The sequence below is a fragment of the Lacerta agilis genome, chromosome Z, assembly GCF_009819535.1.
Source record: "Lacerta agilis isolate rLacAgi1 chromosome Z, rLacAgi1.pri, whole genome shotgun sequence".
NCBI classification, from domain to species: domain Eukaryota; kingdom Metazoa; phylum Chordata; class Lepidosauria; order Squamata; family Lacertidae; genus Lacerta; species Lacerta agilis.
In genome coordinates, this window is record NC_046331.1 from 8,448,715 (window position 1) to 8,474,089 (window position 25,375).

At 44.8% G+C, this 25,375-nt stretch overlaps 1 protein-coding gene across 13 annotated transcripts in view; it reads right to left on the reverse strand.

Annotated features, from left to right (window-relative positions):
- Positions 1 to 25,375, reverse strand: part of KCNT1 (potassium sodium-activated channel subfamily T member 1) — a 183,846-nt gene that overhangs the window by 58,333 nt on the left and 100,138 nt on the right. For all 13 annotated transcript variants that reach the window (XM_033137688.1, XM_033137690.1, XM_033137689.1 and 10 more), the window contains 10 exons: positions 19,729 to 19,808; positions 13,051 to 13,147; positions 12,439 to 12,498; positions 8,427 to 8,475; positions 7,617 to 7,676; positions 7,204 to 7,278; positions 5,154 to 5,237; positions 3,249 to 3,343; positions 2,601 to 2,781; positions 165 to 329 (listed from right to left, as the gene is read on the reverse strand). In XM_033137688.1, coding sequence (XP_032993579.1) covers positions 165 to 329; positions 2,601 to 2,781; positions 3,249 to 3,343; positions 5,154 to 5,237; positions 7,204 to 7,278; positions 7,617 to 7,676; positions 8,427 to 8,475; positions 12,439 to 12,498; positions 13,051 to 13,147; positions 19,729 to 19,808 — 946 coding nt within the window. The remainder of the gene's footprint in view (positions 1 to 164; positions 330 to 2,600; positions 2,782 to 3,248; positions 3,344 to 5,153; positions 5,238 to 7,203; positions 7,279 to 7,616; positions 7,677 to 8,426; positions 8,476 to 12,438; positions 12,499 to 13,050; positions 13,148 to 19,728; positions 19,809 to 25,375) is intronic.

Sequence of the window (25,375 nt, forward strand, 5' to 3'; positions counted from 1 at the left end):
CTCAGGGGCCAAATGTCTTGGGCCAGCCCCGGTGAGGAACAAGGTGAGGGGTGTGGCCTAAAGAGAGGGGGAGTGGCTGGACAGAGAGGCCTGGTGGGCCACAATTTGCCTTCAGGCCTGAGGCTCCCCATCCCTGCTTCTGAAGCTGATATAAAGGTCTTCACCTGCAGACGAGGGTGGGCATAAAACTCATTGAGGAAGTCCATGAGCAGGTCAATCTTGAGGGAGCTGACACAGAGGACCACGTGCTTCTCCGTCTGGGCTCGGTGGCGACTGTAGTTCCCTCCTGACTTCTGGCGCTCCATCCACAGGTACACAAGTTCTTCAAACTGTAGTGGGGGGGGGGAATGAAGTAGGTCACCCAGCAGCATAGTGGGCTTCCGAAGGCTGATCCTCCTGTGTCAACCATGTTTCAGACAGCCCCATGCTCATTTGAGGGGCATTAATTAAATGGGTGGGGTGAATGATTGAGAGATAGAGCTACAGTACTAGAGCTATCAGCGAAAATGTCACTTTCCCACTGAGAACATTGTGATTTGTAGTCCCTAGTAGTGGGACTACTCAGCCACTCAGGGGTAAGCTATATGTCAAGGCAAATATGTAACAATTACCCAACTTTTTTATATAGAGAGAAAGTTTTGAGAGGTTGTGATTTTGATTGGAAAAGTGGTGGGAGAGTGTGATTTACCTTTTACCCTCCCTCCAGTTTTACTGCTTGAATCAGCACTGTGTGGAGGAAACCATGTGGAAAGAAAGAAAGAAAGAAAGAAAGAAGGAAGGAAAGAGGGGGTGGCTGGTGCCCAATAGAACTGGTAGAGTAAGGAAACCAGCAACTTGTGGTGCCAGAGCCAATGACAGGAAGAACTACCCCCAGGGGCGTCGCGAGGGGGGGCAGTGAGGGCGGTCTGCCCCGGGTTCCAGGGGAGGGGGGGTGACACATGGACCAGCCCCGCCCCACCGGCGGACCCGACCAAGCCGCGGAATGAAGCCACTCCACCACACGGCCTGTCCGGGGTCCGTCCGCTGGCTCCGCTATGGGGCTGCCCTGCGCGATTGGGATGGGAAAAGCCCCAGGAGCTGGCGCTTGCTCAGTGGGTTGCCGCTGGAGCATCAGCGCCAGCAGGATGGACCGCGTAGTCCATCTCAGCCGGCGCTGCTGCTCCAGCAGGGACCGAGCGCCGGCTCCTGGGGCTTCCTCCTCCATGCTGCATTAAAGGAGCCGGTGCTCGGTGGCCGGGTTGCCGCTGGAGCAGCAGCACCGGCAGGATGGAGTGCGCATGCCTGGATTTCCGGGCATGCGCAGTCTGTCCCGACGCATGCGGCGTGACGTCACGATGCATGCGTTAGGTCGCCCCGCCCCCAGGGGGGTACCTCGGCACGGCAACGCTTCCCCGGGCACCTGAGAGTCTTCCTTCGCCTCTGACTACCCCGGTTGTAAGTGGAAAAGGCAGGCATACAGTGGCTGGCTGAAAACTGACTGAGATTCTTTTGCTTTTGAAATCAGTCTCCTGGGAATCGCCTGCCTAGACAGCTCAAGCTGTAAACAATAAATCCCAGCAAGCTACTGAGGAAAGTGATGGCTTCTCTTTCTTCCTTCCTGGCTCAAGGTATCAGCCAGTCACAGCTCAACGAGTCTGTGACAGTTTCACAGCTGAGTGAAAACTCTGGAAGTCCTCCAGCACACTGGCTGAGGAGCACGCTTTTCTGCCTCAAAAGGTCAACTTGGCAGCCAACTGGTGGGCAGCCAAGGGCAACATCCCCTGGTGGACCCATCAGCTCATAAGCCATAATGGGGAACTACGTCAACAGGTCCAGAGACTTGCACACTTCAACTGGGATATGCTGTGGCTAGGGATATCAAAGAATTCTGACAAAAATAGAAATGGGAGGAGAAATTGCCAATGTTCGCTTATTTTTTCCATGCCTGGAACTAAAACCAATCCAGAAAATATCACTAACCACTGTTGTTTTTGCTTTCAGTCTGCAAATGATACATGACTGATTACACACACACACCATTTACGTTTCCTTCGCATTGAAAATGGAAAATGCAATGGAAAAATTACATTGGAAAAATGTGATGACAACATAGTTTTTAACAGAAGACAAACTGCAGCAGAAAGAAACAGTGCTCCATGCAATGAATATAGGGCAGACGGAAGCCAATGCCTTACTTCATCCCTAGCTGTGACTTCTCTATTGAGAGTTCCACGTAGTTGTGTCCTAGAGGTGTAAGTTCCCCAAGAAATGTTAGGGGTGATCATGGCTGTACAACAGCGGAGCTTGCTACCTTGAGGCAAAACATCTTGACATATAGAACATGTTGTTGTTGTTTGATTGTTTGTTTGTTTTAAGGAGCTCAGGTTAAAAAGTATTTGCATGAGACTTGAAAAGCTCAGTGCTTATAACTTACTAGCCTCGTGGAACCTGAGCTGTTGAGTCAAAGCTGGACTCCTTAACAAGCCTTTGCAACACCCTTTGCAACTCAGCTCTGGTCCATCACAAGGTGAGCTGTGTGGTTCAGCTCCTGAACTGCTTTGATTCTGCAAGCACATCTTGCTCATGACTTATCTGATAGAACAACAGGAATCACACCTTACCTGCAATGGCAATACAACCAGGGCCACACAAATCATGATAACCACAAGCAGCTGCGAGGGCCAGATCTTGGGTGTGACATCACCATAGCCCACCGTGGAGAAGGTGACAATGCAGAAGTAAAAGGACTTGAAGAGGGAGAGGTTTTCACCGGCTCTTTCTAAGTGCTGGATGCCGCAGGTTCTGGATGAAATGAAGGAAAGAACAACAACAACAAAAAACTGATTCCACACACAAGACCAGGATTCTCCCCCCCCCCCAAAAAAAAAAACTGAGGATAATTTCAACCTTTTTCAGTTTCAAAGGCACAATATGCATTCCATAACTGGGAACCGGTTAAGAATTCCACTCTCAGTTGTGTCATCACATCAGGCCTCAGCAGAAAGGCTGACCATGTTTTGAAGTAAACAAGTTAATTCTAGGGCTATGCGCCAGCTCTGGCTAAATCCTGAATACCAAACTGAATCAGTCCAATTTGGGTCAACCCATGATCAAGTCAGGGAGCCTCAGATCAACTTGGGTTGGATAGGAGAATTTTGGAAGCATTCCTTGCTGGGGATTCTGTTTCACAAAAAGGCTTCTATTAGCATGATTTACACGGCAACTCCAGTTTTAAAAACAAATACAGTATTTGCCAAGTGAGATCTTACCCAGTGAAAACAAGACACAGCAGAGTGCAGATCAAAATGAGCACCTGATTGAACATAGCAGACTGGGTTCTTTGTATCGCTCTGTGTAGGTCATTCTGGGGGGAAAAACACATATTTACCAAAACAAGATAACAAAGCCTGATCCAGATTATGGCAACTGGTGAACATTCCTTCATTAGATGTTTCTCAGCAGAGGCTGGATGGTGGCCTATCAGGAATCCAGCAGCAGCAGAGTCCAAGCATTGTCAGTGGGTTTGGACTAGATTATGGGAAGAGCCGTAGCTCAGAGGTAGACCATCCGCTTTGAATGCAGAAGCTCTCAGGTTCAATCCCCAGTTTGGGTTGGGGGAGACCCCTGCCTGAAACTCTGGAAAACTGAGTATCCACATTGCCGACTAATTGTCAGTTTTATGCCCCATTAGAGCTCCCAGCTTCCCACAAAAGAATCCTGGGAGCTGTAGCTTGGTGAGGATGCTGAAATCTTTTCTAAGTCCTGGCTGCCCTCACAGAACTACAATTCTCAAGGCTCCCAGGGAGGGGTGGGAACAACTATTAAATCAGTTTAACAGTTATGTGTAGAAAAGACAGAGAAGTGCTCTTTACCATTTGCTTGGTAAGAATGTGGGAGAGGGCCTTTCCAGAAGCTGGACTGACTCCCTCTTTGTTGTCCTTTTGCCGGCAGGTGAAGACTTCCCTTTTCTAACAGGCTTTTGAGAACTGACTGCTTTTAATGAAAGAACTGGGGTCGTGTTTCTTTACTGTAGCTATCTGTATGGTTTTAACGGAGACTATCTATCTATCATCTCTCTATCTATCTATCTATCTATCTATCTATCTATCTATATCTATCTGTCTGTCTGTCTATCTATCTATCATCTATCTATCTATCTCTATCTATATCTATCAATACCTATCATCTATCTCTATCATCTATCATCTATCTATCTATCTATCTATCTATCTATCTATCTAGCTATCTATCATCTAGCTATCTATCTATCTAGCTATCTATATCTATCTGTTTAATTGTTTTTAATTATGGTTTTTTCTATGTTTTTAATGGTTGTTATTTTTATCTGTGGGACCCAGGTGGCGCTGTGGGTTAAACCACAGAGCCTAGGCGGGCTTGCTGATCAGAAGGTCGGCGGTTCGAATCCCTGCCACGGGGTGAGCTCCCGTTGCTCGGTCCCAGCTCCTGCCCACCTAGCAGTTCGAAAGCACATCAAAGTGCAAGTAGATAAATAGGGACCGCTCCAGTGGGAAGGTAAACGGTGTTTCCGTGCGCTGCTCTGGTTCGCCAGAAGCGGCTTTGTCATGCTGGCCACATGACCCGGAAGCTGTCTGCGGACAAACGCCGGCTCCCTTGGCCTATAGAGCGAGATGAGCGCCGCAACCCCAGAGTCGGACACGACTGGACCTGATGGTCAGGGGTCCCTTTACCTTTACCTATTTTTATCTGTAAGCTGCCTTGAGTCCCGTAAAGGAAAAAGGTTGGGTATAAATTAATAAATAACAGTCTGACACACTACCCACTAAACTAGTCACTGGGAAAGGTGGGGCACTGAATCTCCCTATCGACCTGAAATCTTATTCAGCAACTCCTCCTCCCTGTGGCCATCACCCAAAGACTTTTAAATGTATATTTGGAACCATCTTTGGAAACCTGTATTTAAAACTACTGTACACTCAAGACCACACTGTGCTACTTGCAAGGAAACATGGCATACAGACACACAGCGTAAGTTTGGAAAGGGACTGTGAGGCTGCTCTGCTGTTAGGCAAGAACTACACACGGCCTTTCCCAGATCAATCGTGACAACCCAATGCGCAGACAGAAACATGGAACAGATGGAGAGTGTTAAAACAATTCTATCTGTTACAAACAACAATTCCCTGGTCACTTACAATCATGTTTTCCAAGGCGTGTTTTGCCAGCCAGCAGTTCAGGAAAACTGGGATAAATAAATTCCGCAGCGGTGGCCAAAATATCTAGGCAGAAACAAACAAACAAACAAACAAACAAACAAACAAACTGTAGTTATCCGCATGTTTGTTGAACTGTATGTATGTATGTATGTATGGGTACATTTCTGTGCATAGACTGATGCATAAAGATATACTAGGGGATCTGCACCCCTGCTTGTAAATCTCACCAACCCTGTCTATCCTTTGGTCAACCACCCTTCCCCACACCTGACCATCCCCTCACTTCATCTATCCCCTCCCCTATTCCATCACAGCTTGCCCTAGGCTCTCCCACTCCCCACAGTTCTGTCCAGAGCTCGACTCTGCAAAATGAGAAGAGAGAGCAAATGTTCTTCTGAGCCAGTGCAGAATGCTTTTCCTCTTTACCACTGGGTAGCTACCAGAAAATCCTGACATATTCATAGAATCATAGAGTTGGAAGGGACCACAAGGATCATTCTAATCTAACCCCCTACAATGCCCAATGTGGGACTTGAACCCACGATTTTAAGATTAGGAGTCTCATGCTCTGCTGACTGAGCTTAGATGGAGCAGCTTCCATACAGACTTGAGTTTTACTGTCCCCCCCCCCCCGAAATCAAGCTATCCTTTTACCCTTAATCATGCAGACAAGTGTATGATTTTTACTGACAATGAGGATCTGATTGCAACCAACCTTGGTGACTGCAAAATACAAAATACAGGCTATATAATACAGTTGAAACGGTGGCTGTATAATGATTAGGTCGCAATTAGATCCTCATTGTCAACAATAGTAATAACGCATCCCCCGACAATTACAATAATAAAATATGCATGCCGAACCTCTCCTTAAATAAACTGCCAGCCGCTCGGGGTGTAAACTGTACATTGATTGGTAAAGAAAGAAAGAGCTTTGAGAGGTTGTGATTTTGGAGTAGTGGGAGGATATGCTTAATCCTTCTCACTCCTGCTGATTTCCCCAACCATATATATCTTTTAGTTCAATGTTATCCCACTAGAGCGTGCGCACGAAATAAGCTCCAAGATTTCAACTGCCTAGGGGGCCTCTGTGGTGTGTGTGTGTGTGTGTGTGTGTGTGTGTGTGTGTGTGAGAGAGAGAGAGAGAGAGAGAGAGAGAGAGAGAGAGAGAGAGAGAGCGCCAATGACAGGAAGAGCTGTCCCTGATTGGTCATAAGTGAGAAGGCAGGGATATGGGGGCTGACTGAGGAAAGGCTGAATTTGGTGGAGTGCTGTTGTTTTCACCCGAATGGAAGAGCCCCTCATTAGGGAAAGAGAGTGTGCATGTGGCAGTGGCTGGGGAGAGATTGAAGCAACTCCCCACCACCTGCTGTTTCTCCACTCAAATCCACAACCTCCCCAAACCTGCTTTTCTCAGCAAAAGTCTCCAATGGAGACATATTTGCATGTGGATATGCAGCTTACCCTTCCAACTGGACCCTAAAAGTTAAGATTATATTACACTGCTATTTCATCTGAGGATTGTTTCCTCTAAGGGGTTCAGCTTGGCATATTCAACTCCTCACAGTTTTATCTCACAACAACCCTGTGAGGTAGGCTAGTGAGCTTCATGGCTATGTGGATATTTCAACCGGGCCACCCTGGCCCCAGTCCAGTACTCCATATAGGCTTAAGATCCGTCTCATCAGGTTTCAGTGACAAAGAATGGACCTCTTCATGTGTTATTATGGCAGCTGATTCCAAGCTTTGTCCTATAATCCTGCTGTAATCTTTGGAAGCCCAGCACCAAATTGCAGTGGGGTGGGCTATTTGTTAGCAGCTGTGCTCTTGCAAAGCTCATTTATCTTTTGAGTGAGCTGTTGCTTATGAACCCTACCAGCAGCTGCTCTCTTGCAAAAATAAATAAATCATTTTTTAAATTTATTCTGAATGGTAGTGACAACTGTTCTTCCTCTCTCTCTTTTTGAATGAGCGGGAGAACCTCTCAGCAACCATTAGTTTTAGCAATGTCCATCTAACACACGCTTACTGTAATAATGAAGGGCACAGTGTTGATCATTTCAAGGATGAAAGTTACACGAAAGATCTGCTCACAAATGTTCCCCTAAAAAGAAAAAGAGATTCATATTTGTTATCCCTGCATGCATGCATAACAGGCGTGCCATATATGTGGGGCCGTGGGAGCTGAACTCCTCCTCAGAATTTTCACTGAGGGGGCCGCGCCCCCTCAATATTCCACAGCTGGCTGGGCCCTTTCAGGCCCTCCCATGGCTGCAGCTAGGCCCCATTGGGGCCTTTCGGAGGGCGTACCAGGCCCAGTTGGTCTTCCTCCCACCGTGTGACCTCCCACATGTGTGCCGGGCCCCTGTCATGTTGGGCGGAACGCAGTGCACCTCATGCATGATCAGTTTAGCCAACCTACCCTCAAGGCCATAATCTTACCTTGTAGCTGAGGTAAATCAGAAGCATCGTCTCAAGAAAGCTAATGATTGCTACGCTGACCTGGAAGTGGTGGTAAGGGGAAAGCAGAGGAATTTTTAGCACCGCTGTCCAACATGAATGAAGAATTCTGCAACAGTCTAACCCAGGAATGGCTGACTTGAAGGCTACTGGCTTCCTCCTTAGGGTGCTTACAAAGATATATACAAAACAGGTTCTCGCTGTCAGAGGTGTTTCCCCTGGACCTTTGTCATTTCTTTTAACAGACATGTCAGCCAGCAAATTAGTCACCTGTCCTGGGGACACCTGTCAGACACCTGTAACTGACAAGATATACTGAGCCATGAATCCAACTCTGATTCAGTTATCTGAGCTGTCCCTACCTCAGGTGGGTTGTAATATTTTTATTTTTTAAAAGTGATGCTGTTGTACACTTATTCAGTTACATGAACGTGTGTGTGTCTCTCTGTGTGTTTAAAAAGTAGAATAAGCTCTGTTGAAAAATTGCTCTGGGAAGGAGAAGGGGGTTAATGATAGCACTGGTCTGGGACAGTCAGTGCTGTGCATAACAACAACTGATGTAAATAAGTAGAGTGAATTTCCTTCAGTTTTATCTTGGGGAGAAGAAGATTTTGTTTAAATTACCAAAACGTGGGGATTACACTTCACCTGTAAAATTATGTATGCCTGGATGAAACAAATTTGGCTCCAAGTGGCCCTATCCAATTTTAATCAAGAATATATAAAACTACGTTTCAGACCCTTGGCCACTGCATTCATTTGTATATTTTAACAATTTTCTTCTTCACTTACCTGTATTGCCCATAATGGCTTGTTTCGGTCCACCCATATAACTGGAGTCCTGCACAGAATATGTAATAACAAAGACAAAAAAAAAAAATCTTGTTGGAGGATTTGATTTAAAAGCAGTGGGCTCGTGTTGATTGTAGCCAACTTGTCCTATTGAGCTATTTCAGACTTTGAACACAACATGTATAAATTTGGAAACAGCACTTCTGAATTTTAAATATGACATTTTATCTCAGGATTCAAATTTGGGAGTTTTAGGCTTGCTGGCATTTCTCCTCTTTTGATTTTGACAGGCACAAAACATGAACTAACAATGCAGTGTGACATCTCATCTAGGCTAGGCAGTAAAATAATAAATTTGCATACTGTCTATAAAATTCTATGCAGTACAAAATACCACTGCATATAAGCAATAAAATACTAAGGGCTGTTCAATGTCAATAACACAACTGAATCAAATATTAAATCCCATTACATGTGGAATATAAAATACTTCCCAATACAAAATACTGCTGTATTATCAAATAATAAATACTGTTGTATTTACTATTTAATCTATTCAGTAAAATATTGAATACATCTCAAGCCAACTATCACATGCTGTCTAACACTATGCACCTTTGTGTGTCATGTAAAAAACCCAAACACAATTGCATGCTAGCTATCCAGTAAAGACAAACATAAAATGTCATTGCATATCAACTACCATGTACTCTTAAATATCAAATGTTGAAATAAAAGATCTTTAGTGTCAAATACCAGTTGACTATACCATTTGGGAAGCACATCTGGACACCTCTTAAATATTGTAACCAAACTTTTCATGGTTCCTGAGATCAAGGAGCAGGTGTTTGTCTTTGTTTGGATACAACTGGGTGCCATTTTGATTCAAGATGGCAGACAAAAGCTTTCAAAACTGCACTACTTTAAGCATTGGTCTCTAAACCACGTGGATTTTTCAGTTTCTCAGAATTCCAAAGTACATGAGACGGAGAGCAAAGATCTCCAGTGTCAAATATCAATACCATGGGGGGGGGGAGAGAGGGAGAGCACTCAGGATGGCATAGGATATGAGATCAACCCCACCCAATGGACCAGAATGTGGTCTAAACCCCCCCTTTAAATCCATATCAACGAAAAGAAAATAACTCACTCTGAAACTCACCTACAGGTGGTACCTAACACCAAGAAAACTAGTGCTAATACACCCAGGAACCTCACCAAAATGCTGGAGAGGGTGCACCTCCACAGGCACATATCTCCACAGGTGGTGGGAGTGCCCCAAAATCCAACTATTCTGGACAACAACCATACGAGAAATAAGTAAAATAATCAAGCAAGTATTAAAAATCACCCCAGAATTGGCCTTACTAAACATCTTCCAATACAATAATGCCCACTTACACCACAAAGAACTCATAACCCACCTACTTTCAGCAACGAGAAACATCATCACTAGACACTGGAGAGACCTGTCAGGAGTAAGCATGGACCAATGGTACCAAATAGTATGGGGGAAAGCCTTACTAGAAAAATTAACCAATAAGCTGAAAAGGATACGGGGACAAACAGAAGAAGATGCCTTCACCTGGGTATGGCTCCCCTTAATCACACACACAGCCCAACAAGACAATGACAAAAATCTACCAACAGCATACAAATCAATATGGCTAACCTGATCCAAAACACCCACCCGCCCCACTCGCACATGAAAACAAAGACCACCACAGCCAACCACAAATGAACAACCACAGCATCTCTCACCACCAAAGGAACAAAAGCGAACAAAAGAGAACCTACACTAGGAATGCTGACACCAAACTCTACATATATTCAGTTACAGGTGGGTAGCCGTGTTGGACTGCCATAGTCAAAACAAAATAAAAAATTCTTTCCAGTAGCACCTTAGAGACCAACTAAGTTTGTTCTTGGTATGAGCTTTCGTGTGCATGCACACTTCTTCAGATACACTGAAACAGAAGTCACCAGATCCTTAAATATAGTGAGGGAGTGGGGAGGGGTTAAGCCGTTAAGAGTCGTCAACAGGTTTTCCACACCTACCAGCTGATCACCCATTCCCACCACCCTTCTGAGTAATACCCCTCCCCACTCCCTCACTATATTTAAGGATCTGGTGACTTCTGTTTCAGTGTATCTGAAGAGGTGTGCATGCACACGAAAGCTCATACCAAGAACAAACTTAGTTGGTCTCTAAGGTGCTACTGGAAAGAATTTTTTATTTTGTTTCTACATATATTAAGTAAAATAGAAGCATCGTCACCCGGCCCCACCGCCACCCATCCTCCCACCCCTGTCCACCTCTTTCCCCCTCTTCTTCCCAATGTCTCAACAAATGAAACTGATTTGTAAAAATGATAAATGGGGAAAATATGAGAGAGAGACATTGTACATACTTTTGTAAATCAAGAAATCTTTAATAAAAAATACTTTTAAAAAGAAGTAGCAGTGAAAAGTTTTGAGGACAGAGGTCAAGTTAGTTCAATTCTTCCTGCTGTTGGTGGATTTTTGTCATTGTCTTGTTGGGTTGTGTGTGTGATACAGGAAAACAAAGACCACCACAGCCAACCACAAATGAACAATCACACCCTACGCCAACCCCGACCTCTCTCACCAGCAAAGGAGCACAAGTGAACAACAGAGAACCTGCACAAGCAACGCTGACACCAAACCCTACATATATTAAGTAAAACAGAAACACCACCCCCCATCCCCCCTCCACCTCTCCCCCCCTTTTCTTCCTAATGTCTCAACAAACGAAACTGATTTGTAAAAATGTTACATGGAAAAAATACGAGAGAGACATTGCACATGCCTTTGTAAATCAAGAAAATCTTTTAATAAAAAAAACAAACAAAATTTTTTTCAGTTACAGGTAGGTAGCTGTGTTTGTCTGCCATAGTAAAAATAAAAAAATAAAAAAAATCCTTCCAGTAGCACCTTGGAGACCAACTAAGTTTGTTCTTGGTAAGAGCTTTCTGAAGAAGTGTGCATGCACACGAAAGCTCATACCAAGAACAAACTTAGTTGGTCTCTAAGGTGCTACTAGAAGGATTTTGTTTTGTTTTGTTTTAAAAAATTCTTCCTTACACTTAGTTTCACTCAGCTCTGGGAGGCAACGTTCTTCTTTTACCCGAATCATTTCTACAAATGTGGTGTCTGGTCTAGCGGTTTAGTTAAGCAGATTACTAAGTGCATTCCTCCATGGGGGATGAGCAATTTCCAGCATCCCTCTTTGCTTGTTATGCATCCTAATATCTCACTTACTGGAATTTGCATATTCTCCCTTTTAAGCTCCAACCCGGGAACACAGAGCACTTAACAGCAGCCAAAGGTACATCTTTCCCTGATGTTCCGGCTTTGAATAGGTTGTTGCTTAAAAAGCCCTCCCTTGGAAAATCCCCTTTCCTTCGGATCATCGAGCAGCAGATCATGTGGAGTGAGCGATAGGGCGTGAGTTCTCCCCACACTGCGAAGTGGGATCTGGCGGCCTCCAGGCTCACGCTGCACTGCATGGGTACATAGCTGTCAACCTTCCGTTTTTCTGCAGTGGGAAACAGCGCCGGAATAAGGGAATTTCCCGCAAAAAAGGGGGAAAGTTGACAGCTATGCATGATAGCTAACAAAGTCGGCCTGGCAAATGCCTGCTAAGTGGGCCAGAACAATTACTTCCAGGTTTCAGTTTCTGTCTTGGGAAAGAGATCCACTGCCCCAAAAACCTGGACAGAGACTGCTAGCTGAAGTAGGCAATATTGAGCTAGTTTGACCAATGGCCAGATTCGGTAAAAGGCAGCCTCCCATGTCCGTTCTATGCACCTGCATAGAGGCTCTGTCTCACCTAGTGCCAGGAAGGGGTATTTAAAAACAATATTATGGGGTGTAAGCAACTCCCCCACTCCACATCAACAACATGATTTTGCAGATTTAAAAAAACTAGCCTGTCATTTGAGCAAATCCACATATATATAACCAGAAGGGCTACTGGCCCCCTACTTACCAATTGATTTGTGTTGATGACTGGTTGAAAGTTGAGGAATTGTGTTTTTCGCATTCCCAGCTGAGTGAAAATAGTATAAAAATAAAATGCCTTTTAGAAACAGTACTCAGGCTACAGGAAGCTACAGCAGGGAGTTAGCATTTCAGAAGACAGCATGTTGCCTTTAATTGAAATAAGCTATGTTAGGAGCCCTTTGGATTGGTGGGTTTTTTTTTGGGGGGGGGGTTGTCTTCTGCAACATGCCATTGACACAACAACAGCTTACTAGCAGTGGATGCACGCGGGGCCATCTACACATTATTCTACTTGTCCTGTGATGCCACCCCATGTTACCACATGAACGTCATTGGGAGGGGCACTCTTGCATCACAGCATGACAAGGTAGAGACAAAACAAACAAATAAATAAGCCTGGAGCATTTGTAGTAGGAAAAGTTTTAGGATTTCAGTAGGTAGTTATGGCACATGCCCTGAAAGCAGAGTGTCTGCCCTGAAACTTTTGCAGGTGCAAACAATATTGAAAGAGGGGTCACACATGACTGCCCCAATGAACACAAATAATCACGGATGCACAACAAAACGGGCATGCTGTAGCAGAGAGAAAGGCTCTCACCACCCTATCTGTTGTGGGTCATCAAGCAGAACACGGACAATGTAAAGGAGGCACGTAAGGAGCTTCAGGGAGAAGTTGAAGAGCCGGATCCTCAGACCTGTAGCAAATGGAACAAATGAGAGCTATTGGGTAGCCCTAAAACAAAACACACACGAACCCAAGAGTGCCCCAGAAATATTTCCGAGCTTGTGACAACAGCAGACACGTTGCTTTCAAGAACCATGGAGCACCCAGAACACAGAACTGTGACAAGCGGTGCTAATGGCCTGGAGAAGGCCATTTGGTATTACAATACATTAAAATAATTTTTAAATACCGATGTATAATTATAAATTCCCAAGAATGGTATAAAAATAACAGTAAAAGATATAATCAACAAAAACATAAAGCAACAGTCCAAATAGCACAATATTAGGTTGGGGTATTGGTTTGTGTGTGGGGGGGAGGTTGTTGCTGTTTCTGATATTATTTCAGTTACAGGTAGGTAGCCGTGTTGGTCTGCCATAGTCAAAACAAAATAAAAAATAAAAAATTCCTTCCAGTAGCACCTTAGAGACTTCCCTGAAGAACACTGAAGAATACTGAAGATACTTCTTCAGTATCTGAAGAAGTGTGCATGCACATGAAAGCTCATACCAAGAACAAACTTAGTTGGTCTCTAAGGTGCTACTGGAAGGAATATATATATATATATATATATATTGTTTTGACTATAGTTTTGATATTATTTGTTTCAGATCCTATTGTGATTTATGCGGAATTTTTAAGATTTGGTTGTGTAATTCTTGATGTTTTATGTATTGCTTGTGGCTACTTTAGTTATGTTTGTAATTATGTGTATTTGATGTTGTAACCCACCTCGTGGGTTAACTATAGAAAGGCAGAATACAAATAAAACTTACACACCACTTGACTGTAATAAGAAACCTCAAAGTGGTTTACAAAAAGGCAAAACAATAAAATCAAGAAAAATTTACAGCCATACGTCAAGACATACAAAAGTTGAAAAACTGAAGTGGATTAAAACTACCTCAACTTTCTAAGCACCTGGGTGGGCTTGTATAAACAAGAATGCTTTTAGCAGGCAAAGTGCAAGTGCTGCCACACTAAATGACTAAATGAGCTTACAAATGACTAAATGAGGTTACAAATGAGGAATGTGTGTCATGTGACACCTGTAGTTGTGCCAGTTTTGCTGATCAAAGTGGTCAAGCGAGCACATGTGGGATAAGGGAATCTTTATGCACACTTTACCCCAAAATATACATTTTTGTGCTCAGAGCTGCACTGCAAAATTCAGAGAAGTGCAAATTTCAAAAGGTGGCTGGGTTTTGGTTCCTGCACCATTTTGGAAAGTGCATATTAGATAGTCCGCCTTTAACTGCAAAAATGAATTTAATTTCTCTCCGCCTCCCCTTAATCCAAATACACTGCTCATACTGGGAGTGGGGGAACAAAAGGGGGGGTGTTATCTCATTATGTTAAAAATGCTTCCTTCTGGGAACATCTGCTTTCAGCAACATTTAACATCTATTGTCACTTCATCAGGAGAAACAAACACACATAGTAATTTGTGTTGCTTAATATAGCAAAGCTGCCTGTAAGGATGTTCAGTGGTTGCTCATGAGAATCAGCCAAACGCAGAACTTCTAAAACTAAGTTCTTTATTGTGCAAAATATTTACAGTCGAGCAAAAGTTCAAACGTCCATCTCATCCCTCTGCAGAGTCCAGGAATGACCCCTTCTGGTTCTTTGTCCAGCAAAAGAGGCGCGGGAATCTGAACCCCCGCCTCCCCCTTCCAAGTCCTTCCTGCCTGCGACCTCGGAGCGTGGGAACCTGACCCCGTTCCCCGCTATCCCTTCGGCACTGAGGCTCCGCGATCCTCTCAGAGCCCCTGCACTGCCTTCCTGCTTCCGACTCCCCCTCCCCACTGGAGGTATGGTCGCTTTCGGCAGGGGAGGGGGAGGACGAACTGGTGAATAGCGGAGGAGGGTCCCTGTACTCCAAACGATCCCGGGGTGCTACCTGTCTTGGGGAGGGGGGTTTCCTGACACTGCCTAAGGATCATTTCTCTGAGTTGTGCTAGCAACAATTGCCCTCCCCCTGAAAAATTGACTGCTGTTTGCTCAAGAGCTTTGTGCTGCACCCATCATTATTTATCATCTTTGTGCTTTAAATAAGCACAAATATGATAAATAAAAGAAGCAGGCATATCAGCTTGTTGAAATTATTCCACACTTCATCCTCCCTGCATGGGGAAAAGTTCAGGACAACTGTTATCAGAACACCCAGAGTAGAGAGCTCCGAGGATATTGCATTAATTTGCTTTTCCACCCTTAATGATATGTTCGTTTAAGAAACTAGCAAAATCCTATCCATTAGTAGTATTAGCTTTGGTATTATTACAATTTATTGCCTGCCATTAACCTCAACGTCCCAGGACAGGTAACAGCAATCAAAACACAACATCAACATTAAAATACAATATTACACAACATGCAGCGGAGGCAGAGATATAAGAGCATAAGATGAGCCCTGGTGGGTCAGAATGAGGCCTATGCTAGGGGCGGGAATCTTGTTCAGTCTGAGAGCCACATCCCCTTCTGGGAGTCATGTGACAGAGGTGGGTGGGGCCAGAGGTAAAAGCAAGCAACAAATGGAAATTTTACCTTAGTCCACCAGGCTGCTTTCTGCACAACCCTCCCTATCCTCCAAGCAAGACAAGCAAGAGGCATTATCAGAGGTGAAGGACACATCCCAGTCAAGCAAAAATACTCAAGGAGGGAGCAAAGCAGCCCAGTGATGGTGGTGGCCTGGGGAAAAAGGGGGGGTAGCTTGGAGAGAGTTTGGAGAACCCAATAGAGAGGACTGGAGGCAGTAGTGCTGCACCCCATTTTGCCACCGGAAGTGAAATGGGAAGGTGCCACCTTGTTCATGAGCCAAATACCAATTCCCCCCCCCCCCTTGCTGCCCCTGCCGAAGCCCTGCTTGCTGGGGTTGTGTGGCTTCTGGGTTCCAGCAAGATCTCACAAGAGCCCCATGAGATCTCTCTGGAACCCAATGGAGCTGCTTCCCCAGTTCAGGTCACGGGGGCATGCCCACAGAGGTGCCTCTTGGTTCCTGCCACTTGAGGCAGCTGTGTCAATCTGCAGCGGAAGACTCAAAGGGTTTATAAGCTATGAGCTCCCTGTACCCACTGATTCACCACCACAGTCCCTACCCCAGACAATCCACCACCACCATGGACAGGGAGCTTTATTGCAGTTCCGGAGCCTTGCTTAGTAGGAGATGTTATGGGTGAGAAGAAGCACTGGTGGAGGAAGGGAGGGGCGGGGGGAGCGCACCAGCCCCAGCACTATCGGGGAGGGGGTACTATCGCAACTGCCCCCGAACGCGCCGCCCACCCCCCACCGCACCAGGCACCACGCCCCCCACAGTCAGTGCCATGCCCCCGCCTGCTCTATGCCCCCAGTACCGGAGCATGCAGCTTCGCCACCGAGAAGCAGTAGGTATAATAATGGTTCAGTGCCCCCTCTCCTTTAGTGATCCTTCCCACTAATCCCCTCCTTTCCATCCGCACACTAGTATAACGAGGCAAAACTGAGTTTGTGGAGTTTTTCCTGAAGCATCAATGTGCTCCTTCATCAAGTTCCCATTATCTCTGCCTAGAAGGAAGACTGTTACAGGTAGGTAGCTGGTGTTGGTCTGCCATAGTCAAAACAAAATAATTTTTTAAAAAAAATTCATTCCAGTAGCACCCTAGAGACCAACTAAGTTTGTTCTTGGTATGAGCTTTCGTGTATCTGAAGAAGTGTGCATGCACACAAAAGTTCATACCAAGAACAAACTTAGTTGGTCTCTAAGGTGCTACTGGAAGGATTTATTATTATTATTATTATTATTATTATTTGTTTAGAAGGAAGGCTGTGATTCTAGGGAAGGCGCATCAAAGAGCCCTGCCCCAATCCTTTAAAAGTGCTTTGGTTAGATTTCTACTAAAATTGAATATGAATTTGCAAGAAGGGTTCCACACACACCCCCACGCGAAACTGGGAGCTTCCTCTCCCAAAATGTGAAACCTTAAAAGAAGAAGAAGAAGAAGTATCTTGCTTCTATGGAGATTGGAAAGGGCTCAGAAAATCAGTCATCTGGACATACAACACTGTAGCATTTGCTACCAATAGATGGAGCCATTGTTGTCCCGCAGCAGCACTCCAGAGAAGACCTACCCTTATTTGTAAAAGGAAAAGGCTTCAGATGTGAGCAAAGCTGTATTAACAACAATTGATGGCTCAAATTCAGAAGCAGAAATGTGTGAAAACAGATGAATCACGCTCCACATTAAATGATCTGTTACTTCCACCAGCTGTTAAATCACCACCATTGCAACCCACAATATAAATCAAATAGATCAGCGTGGTCAATTCAAGCCCAGCTATGGCAGCAGGATATGAAGGAGGAGTGGGATCTGAAATCACTTTTGCATGTTTAAAAAGCTGTTGGGTGCTTAGTGTCCTCTCTGTACACCCTGTAGGACTCACTAGCAATCTTCACTTATGCTAGCAGCACCAGAGTCTGCTTTGTGTGTTGCAGCAAAATATAGACTACCTGTGCACTCACTCCCCAGTTCATACATTCCAACTGTCCTCATTTATCGGAGACAATCCCTATTGTTTTCCAATCAATCAAATTTTATTATTATGATCTCAAATCAGCCACTAGAATAAAGGGGACCACATGAAATTTTACAGTTTACAGGCCAAAGACTCTTTGGGATTAACAAAAAAGCTAGGATATGAGTGTGCATCATCACACATTCACAAACACACTAGAGCGAAAAAAAAAAAAATTCCTTCCAGTAGCACCTTAGAGACCAACTAAGTTTGTTCTTGGTATGAGCTTTCGTGTGCATGCACACTTCTTCAGAAAGCTCATACCAAGAACAAACTTTAGTTGGTCTCTAAAGTGCTACTGGAAGCAATTTTTTATTTTGTTTTGTTTTGACTATGGCAGTTACTACCTGTAACTGGAACACTAGAGTGAATTACTGAGGACTAGAATGGTTGGTAGAGAGCTTTAATCATCGGGTTCCTAGCAATGCAGGATTTTGCCACATTGATGGTGATTTTGTTAGTGGAGTCTGTCAAAGGGAAGGAGGTGCAAAAATTATCAGGTCTCCCTGGGAATTTTATTAAAATAGGTGTGTTGTATGAGTAGCAAATGTCCTTATAGTATAAGCAGTAGAGTAAAACACGCTTTACTATTTCAATGCTGGATTGACAGAGACAGACATGCTGGTTATACGGAATGTGTGAGTATTTCCCTTCCAGCAAAGCTGATAATAAGGCATTAAAACAGCCCAAAGTGAAAGTTCTGTGGTACTTGGAAATTTCAAGTACATAAGATAATCAGCGAGTGCTGTTTTTGCTACAGTTTCCAGCTGCCAGTTCTCAATTATTTTGAGGCTTGTTCCCGAGTAAACATTGCTACCCATTATTTATTTTATTTATTAAACAATTTTACAAACAACTTCGTAGCACAGAGTCATCAAGACAAGGGCAAAACAGAATTGAAAAACTGAAATACAAGCTCTAAGAACAACAACAAAGTCAATTAAGCAACATCTGGAAGAGTAAAATCAAATTATAAATCAATGGAAGCACTTCATCAAATCTTTCATAAACAGAAAGGGAAAGCCTTCCTAAGCAACACACACACACACACACACCACCTCCAATTATTTATTTAATTTTTAAATCACTTCATATAAAGCATCTCAAGTAATATCACAATCTCTCTCTCTGTCTCACACACACACAACATTAAAGCAATTGCATGTATAAAAACAGTTAAAGGAAACATCACGTATAACAAAAACAATCGCATTTATTAAAACCATTGCATATGTAGAACAACTTCAAGTAAACCTGGATACCAGGTGGTATAAAGATCTCCACTATCAATATTCCTTCGGCACCGAGAAGATAAAAAAAAACATGCCCCCCTATCTGATATGCAATGGGAAGGAGTTCAATGTTTGACCTGGAATGCAAAACTGGCTTAATAAGCTATTTTCCATTGTGACAAGCACCCATTGGGAGGGAGCCGAATTGTAGGTGGCACCAGAGCCGAATTGTAGGTGGCACCAGAGCCAATGAGAGGCAGAGCCAACTCAGTCTAGTCTTGTCCCCTGCCATCCTCCTCCCTACTGAGCAAGGGCAACACTTGAGCCTAAGGAGGAGGAAGTTGGCAGGCAGGGCCACCCCCTGGACTGGATAAGTAAGTAAGTAAGTAAGTAAGTAAGTAAGAAGGGAGGCAGGTGGAAGTGGCTGAGGGCAGAATGAGGTCAGTGGGACAAAGCCCCATGTGCCCTAATGGACCAGCCTCCATTGGTTCAGTGCCCCATCCACACCCTTAGTTCTCCTACAGCACTTCTCAGACTGTGGGCTAGGGCCCACAAGGAGGCTACAGAGTGGTTTTTCAGGGTTAGGTTTTTGCTGTCCCAGATGCCCCCATACCACCATCACCCCCCCCCCCACACACAAGACTGGGTGCCTTGAATTTGGCATGAGTGCATTGAAGTATATAGATTGCCTCACATCAAGTATTTTAATAGTTCTAAACCCATATACCCAAAGAAAGATAACTGCGCAGAGCCCACTGGTGCAAATACTTACTTGATCTTTGGTTTTTGATGAAGAACAGCTTGAGGCGCTCCTTAAACGTGTTTTCATTCACATAAAACTCCACTTGGACCCTGCCAAGTGAGAAAGAAGCACGTGAAGAGTTATCCAGAGCTCTTACAATATCACTACAACCAAGTTGATACTACAGTAGGTTTGGGTTGCCATGTGACTGGACATGTCCTCTATTGGGGGGGCTACATGTTCATCCGGACAACCGTGGGGTGAAAGGGTGCCCCAAAAAGCTCAACAACTTTATGTGTCTGGCACCCCTACACTACAACTGCTGTGCAATGGCTAGTTTTGAGGGAAACATATTGACCTCCCCTCCCCTCCCCCCTCCCCTCCATTTATTTATTTATGGGGGGGAGGAAGAGGTGTGGTCTTATGGACAGATTTGTCTCTGAAAAACTAGACATACATGCAACCTCTGCTGGTTCTCTTGCAATGGACACATGCCATCCTGTTTTGGTCACAGTGTGGCAACTCTCCCACTGAGTTTGCTATTAGTATCTAAGGAATGATACGGACATTTCAATGTTACATGCAAAATCTAAAGAAGAGATGCAGCATTAAGAAGAGATGAAAAGCCCCGCTGGATCTGTCTGAAGGCCCATCTAGTCCAGCAACCTCCACAGTGGCCAACCAGATGCTCCAATGGGAAGCCCGCAAGCAAGGCCTGAATGCAACTTTCCCGACTTCTGATTCTCAGCAACTGGTATTCAGAAGCAGACTGTCTCTGAAAGTGGGCGAGAACATAGCCATTGTGGCTAGTATCATTAATACCCCCTGTGAATTTAAAAGCCACTGCAAGTCAGTAGCCATCATTGTTTCTCATGGGAGCCAATTCCACAGCTTTGTGAAGAAGTATTTCCCCCCTGCCCCCCAAAACTCAGTTTCATTGGATGTCTCTAAGTTATATTTATTATGAGAAAGGGAGAAGTTTCACCACACCCATGCCTAATCTCATAGCACTGAAACACAGGGTCCTTACAACTTGCAAACATTACCTCATAGGGTCACCAGGGACCAGACAGTGTTCCTTCATGATGGCTAGCCACATGCAGCTCCAGGGCTATCAAGTGGCCACCCCAGCTTTGCAACAAACTTCACACACACACACACACACACACACACACACACAAATTTAACAGAGGGGGAAATAAGGTTACACCATCAGCTCACATTAGCAATAAGAATAATTCATCACTCCTAATTTCCACAATATATAAGCAGCCCCAAAATCCAAAAAGATATCCCAATGAGAGTGATGAGTATATGATATAGAAAGCACAACAATATCCTACTTTGCACCAGTGGTCAAATGAGACACTTTTATTTTAAACCGTTGGCCTTAGATAGATAGATAGATAGATTTATTACGGCTATAAGCCCATATAAACATTACATAAAAACACAAAAACATTCATAAAACACAGGGAAACATAAAACCACAAGAGCAAGAGACCATATCATGGCCACCAGAGATGAGCCAGCCAGGGATATTAAACTATAATCAAGAGGGAAAGTAGCAGAGACTTTTACAAGTCCTGAAGTTGGCCGGTTTGCCTTTTTTTAAGATAAGACAGAGTTTAAGAACCTTGCCACCTGCAAGGTTATGGTAGGGACCTTATCTTGCAGGATTAGGGCGAGTTGGGACTCTACCGGCGCGCCATCCATTTCCCAGATTATTGAACTTAGTATTTTTGCTCGGGCATCACTATACAAGGGGCAGGAAAAAAATATATGATAAAGGGATTCCGTTGACTTATTGTCGCATACACATACATCGGAGACTAGACCCTTAGAAAATCTGTGTCGCAGGACGTTGGAGGGAAAGGCATTAAACCTCACTTTAATAAATGCAAAGCAATGGGAGGCAGTGGACAGAGAAGATAGATAAGCTGGGACATAGTATAGAGGAGTGATGCCAAAGATCTGAGGCAAACAACCCCCCCCCCAACGAAGAATTTCGTTGTACCTCGATGTCGTCCATTCTCTGGTAGATGAATCTTTTTGCTGAGGCAAGATCTAGTTTAAGGGAATCTGTGGGTGAGATTCCAAAGACCAGAAGTTTCTTGTGAATTTTGCTGGTCCAAGGGCTTGCGAATTTGTCACGCCAGAGACACTGGGCCACCCTTTGGTCTTATTTAGAAGATAAATAATTGCCATCCTTACTTATTGTAGTCTTTTAAAAATGTCTTAAATACAAGCAGCTATTCCATTTTATTCAAGCAAGAAGCAGCTCATTAGTTACAACCAGTGCTTTTTTCCGGGGGGGGGGCAGGACTATGCACACCCCTAAACATTTTGTGAATCTGAGTTTGGCCTCATTGAGTATTTCAATATGAGTAGGGAAATTAGAGTACCCCTAAACATTTTTTTGGGGGGGGGAAGCACTGGTTACAACCAACATCTAAACAGATCAAACACTATAAATGAATCAACAATCTTTGTATATGTAGCAGGCTGAGAAGGAGTGGAGAGAGTGATGGTGAGAGGTAAGAGAGAGTCCCAGACAGTTCAAGCATGTTTTCCCTTGGTGCCCTTTCTGTCATTCCCCCAAACATCCATACTCACTGCCCCCTTGGTCCTGAGCTGCTGAAAATGGTTACCTTTTGATCCCTTGAAAAGTACATGAAGCTGAAGGAGGAAGTTGGAAGAGGCTTTCTTTCCCACTTCCTTTGTCAGCTCTATGTACTTTTCAAGGCTCATATGAGTTCTACTGAGAGTGGAGAGAGGGTGTGTCGCCCACAGTATCAGCTCAAAGATGCAAACAAGAGAGTCTGAGACACTTCAGATCTTCATGTAAGCTGTGACCCTCCAGCTGTTGCTGCACTTCAACTCCCACTAGTTAGCATGGTCATGGCTATAGATACTTCTGATCAATGCATTCATGTTGGGAAGCATCCTTTGAAAACCAAACAACCATTGTGAGCACACATCAATTGCTGTTCTGCCTTTGTTACACTTTTCCCTGGAGTACCTCAGGAGGAAGGGGACCAGTATTCTGTCACAGCCGCTGCTCAACAGATTTACATTTTTCAGTCTGCAAGTGTTAAAACAGTAAAAAGGTAAAGGACCCCTGACAGTTAAGTCCAGTTGCGAACGATTCTGGGGTTGCGGCACTCATCTCGCTTTACTGGCTGAGGAAGCCGACATTTGTCCACAGACAGTTTTTCTGGGTCATGTGGCCAGCATGACTAAGCTCCTTTTGGTGAAAACAGAGCAGCGCATGGAAACACCATTTACCTTCCCGCCAGAGCGGTACCTATTTATCTACTTGTACTTTGACGTGCTTTTGAACTGCTAGGTTGGCAGGCGCTGGGACCGAACAACGGGAGTTCACCCTGTCATGGGGATTCAAACCACTGATCTTCCAACTGGCAAGTCCAAGACTGTGTAACAAAAGTGGTCACCTACTTATCAACTGTGGGCTCCGTCTAAGTCAGTGGGATGGGCAGATCTGTCTCTCTCAGTTACTGAAATGGACCGATTCAGTCTTAGGTTCCAATCTTAAGTTTAGTTCTTCACATTTCTTCGAACTGCTGACTTTCCAATTGGCAAGCCCTAGGCTCAGTGGTTTACATCACAGCGCCACCCATTCACCTTCATGAAAAACATTTGTAATAATAATAGAGAACCCAAAACAACTAAATCCATCTCAGCTTTCAGATGGGTGGCTGGTTGATGGATGGGTCCACCGGGCACTATGAAAATACTAAAGATGGATGGAAGCAAAGGACGCTGGTCATCTAGGCTACAGGTTCATATGTTAGCTTTTATACCAGTTTCACATCCCTGGCTTCCACCAAAGAATGCTGTAGTTTGATAAGGAAGCTGAGCAGAGCTGGCACCAGGGTTCCAAATCACTTGCTACTATCCACATTCCCACAGCGGGGGCTGCTGATCCTGCTGCTCTTCCTCCTTGATTCAGTGTTAATCTCTTGCCATACACTGGCTGTAACAGATGACAGGTTATGATGCAGCTCCCTGTTGAAAGCAGAGTTTGTTGACATGACTGATCAGCTGAGCAGTGACATCCACACATATCACTAAACCTTTGTCCACATGGTTTGTTATCAAACTGCCTAGGCAAAAGAAGCTCGTGATATCACAGTGGTGCCCAGGGCCATCTTACCCATAGGCGCTAGGGGTGTGGGGCACCAGGGCGCCAGGCTCTTAGGGGCGCCAGGCCGAGAGTCCAGGGCCTGAGAGTTGAGTCCGGGGAAGTGCCCGCCCATCATTCGGAGTGCCGCGGTGGGCTCTTCTGCGCCGCGAGTTCATGGGTGACCAAGCCAGTGAGACGCTGAGGCGGCCGGCCAGCTCTGCCCTCCTGCGCACCTGGGACTGGGCAACCTGTGTGTGTGTGTGTGTGCGCGTGTGTGCGCCTGGTGGATCTTTGTATCCCGGCGCTGCATATGCTTAAGACAGCCCTGGTGGTGCCAGTTGAGTAACAAATGGGTTATGCTGGCCATGGGCCAAAATGGTCCAAAGAGATTGGGGAAAGTAAGGATCTAGTCCGCTGACTGGGAAATGTTCTGCAGCATTGCACAAGAGACTATTTGCTCAGATAGAGCAGTGATGTTGAAGCGATGGTTTTCTAGGGTCTGGTGGGTGGGCTGGAATTGGTCCTTGGGAGTCAGCTGATAGAATGCTCAGGCAGGCTAGTATGGCAGCCTAGAGGGTGCCTTCCAAAGCAGGTCTCATTCTGCCAGTCATGCTGTAGAAAGAGGATGTCGGTGGTAAGACAACCAAATCCTGACTTCTGGAAGCCTCAGCTCAAGAAAGTCACCCAGTGGTTAGAGTGTTGGACTAGGCCAGAGGTGAGGAACCCTTTTTCATCCCAGGAGCTACATCCCAACACAGACAACCTTTTGGGGGACCACATGCTGGTAGTGAGCATGTCCTGAGACAAAAAGTGCAGAGCAACAAATGCTATTTTTACCTTTGCATAGAAGGCTACGTTTTAGCCATGCACAATCCAGAGGTTTTTTTTACCAGGGCTATGCATGCCTCCCTTGATCTGATTTGGAGCCCAATCCAGGGCAGACCCAGATCAGAGCCTTGAAAACAGTTTTGGGGGCTTGCACAGTATTTAACTAGCATTCTGGAGCCCTTTTGACAGCCCCAGAACACTGGAGATGGACCTGGTCTGATCCAAGATGACCCAGGGCAGCCTCAACCTGCTCCAGCCAAATGTCAGGTTGACTTGAATTGGCCCGATTCAGTTTGGGATCCATAATTTGGCCAGAGTCCTAGTTTCTGTGCAAGCGCGCACATACCACTTTCCATTCTGGCCTGTAAGAGGCATTATTATAGTACAGAGCACATTCCAGTCAGGCAAAATTAGTCAAGGAGGTGAGAGGTAGGAATGGGTGATCTTGTGCCAGTACTGTCTCTCAGCCTAACCTACTCTCCATGTTGTTGTGAGGATAAAAATGGAAAGGGGGAAAGCCACGTACATCACCTTCCGCTGCTCGAAGGAAAGTTGCGATACAAATGTAACCATGAATAAAATACATAAGAGAACCCCCCCTGCCTTGTATTAGCTAACAAAACATAGTTCTACTGATTATACCCATAAAATACATTTGCTTGCCCCACAATCTGTGCAGGGAGAGACAATATGGTTTGCAGC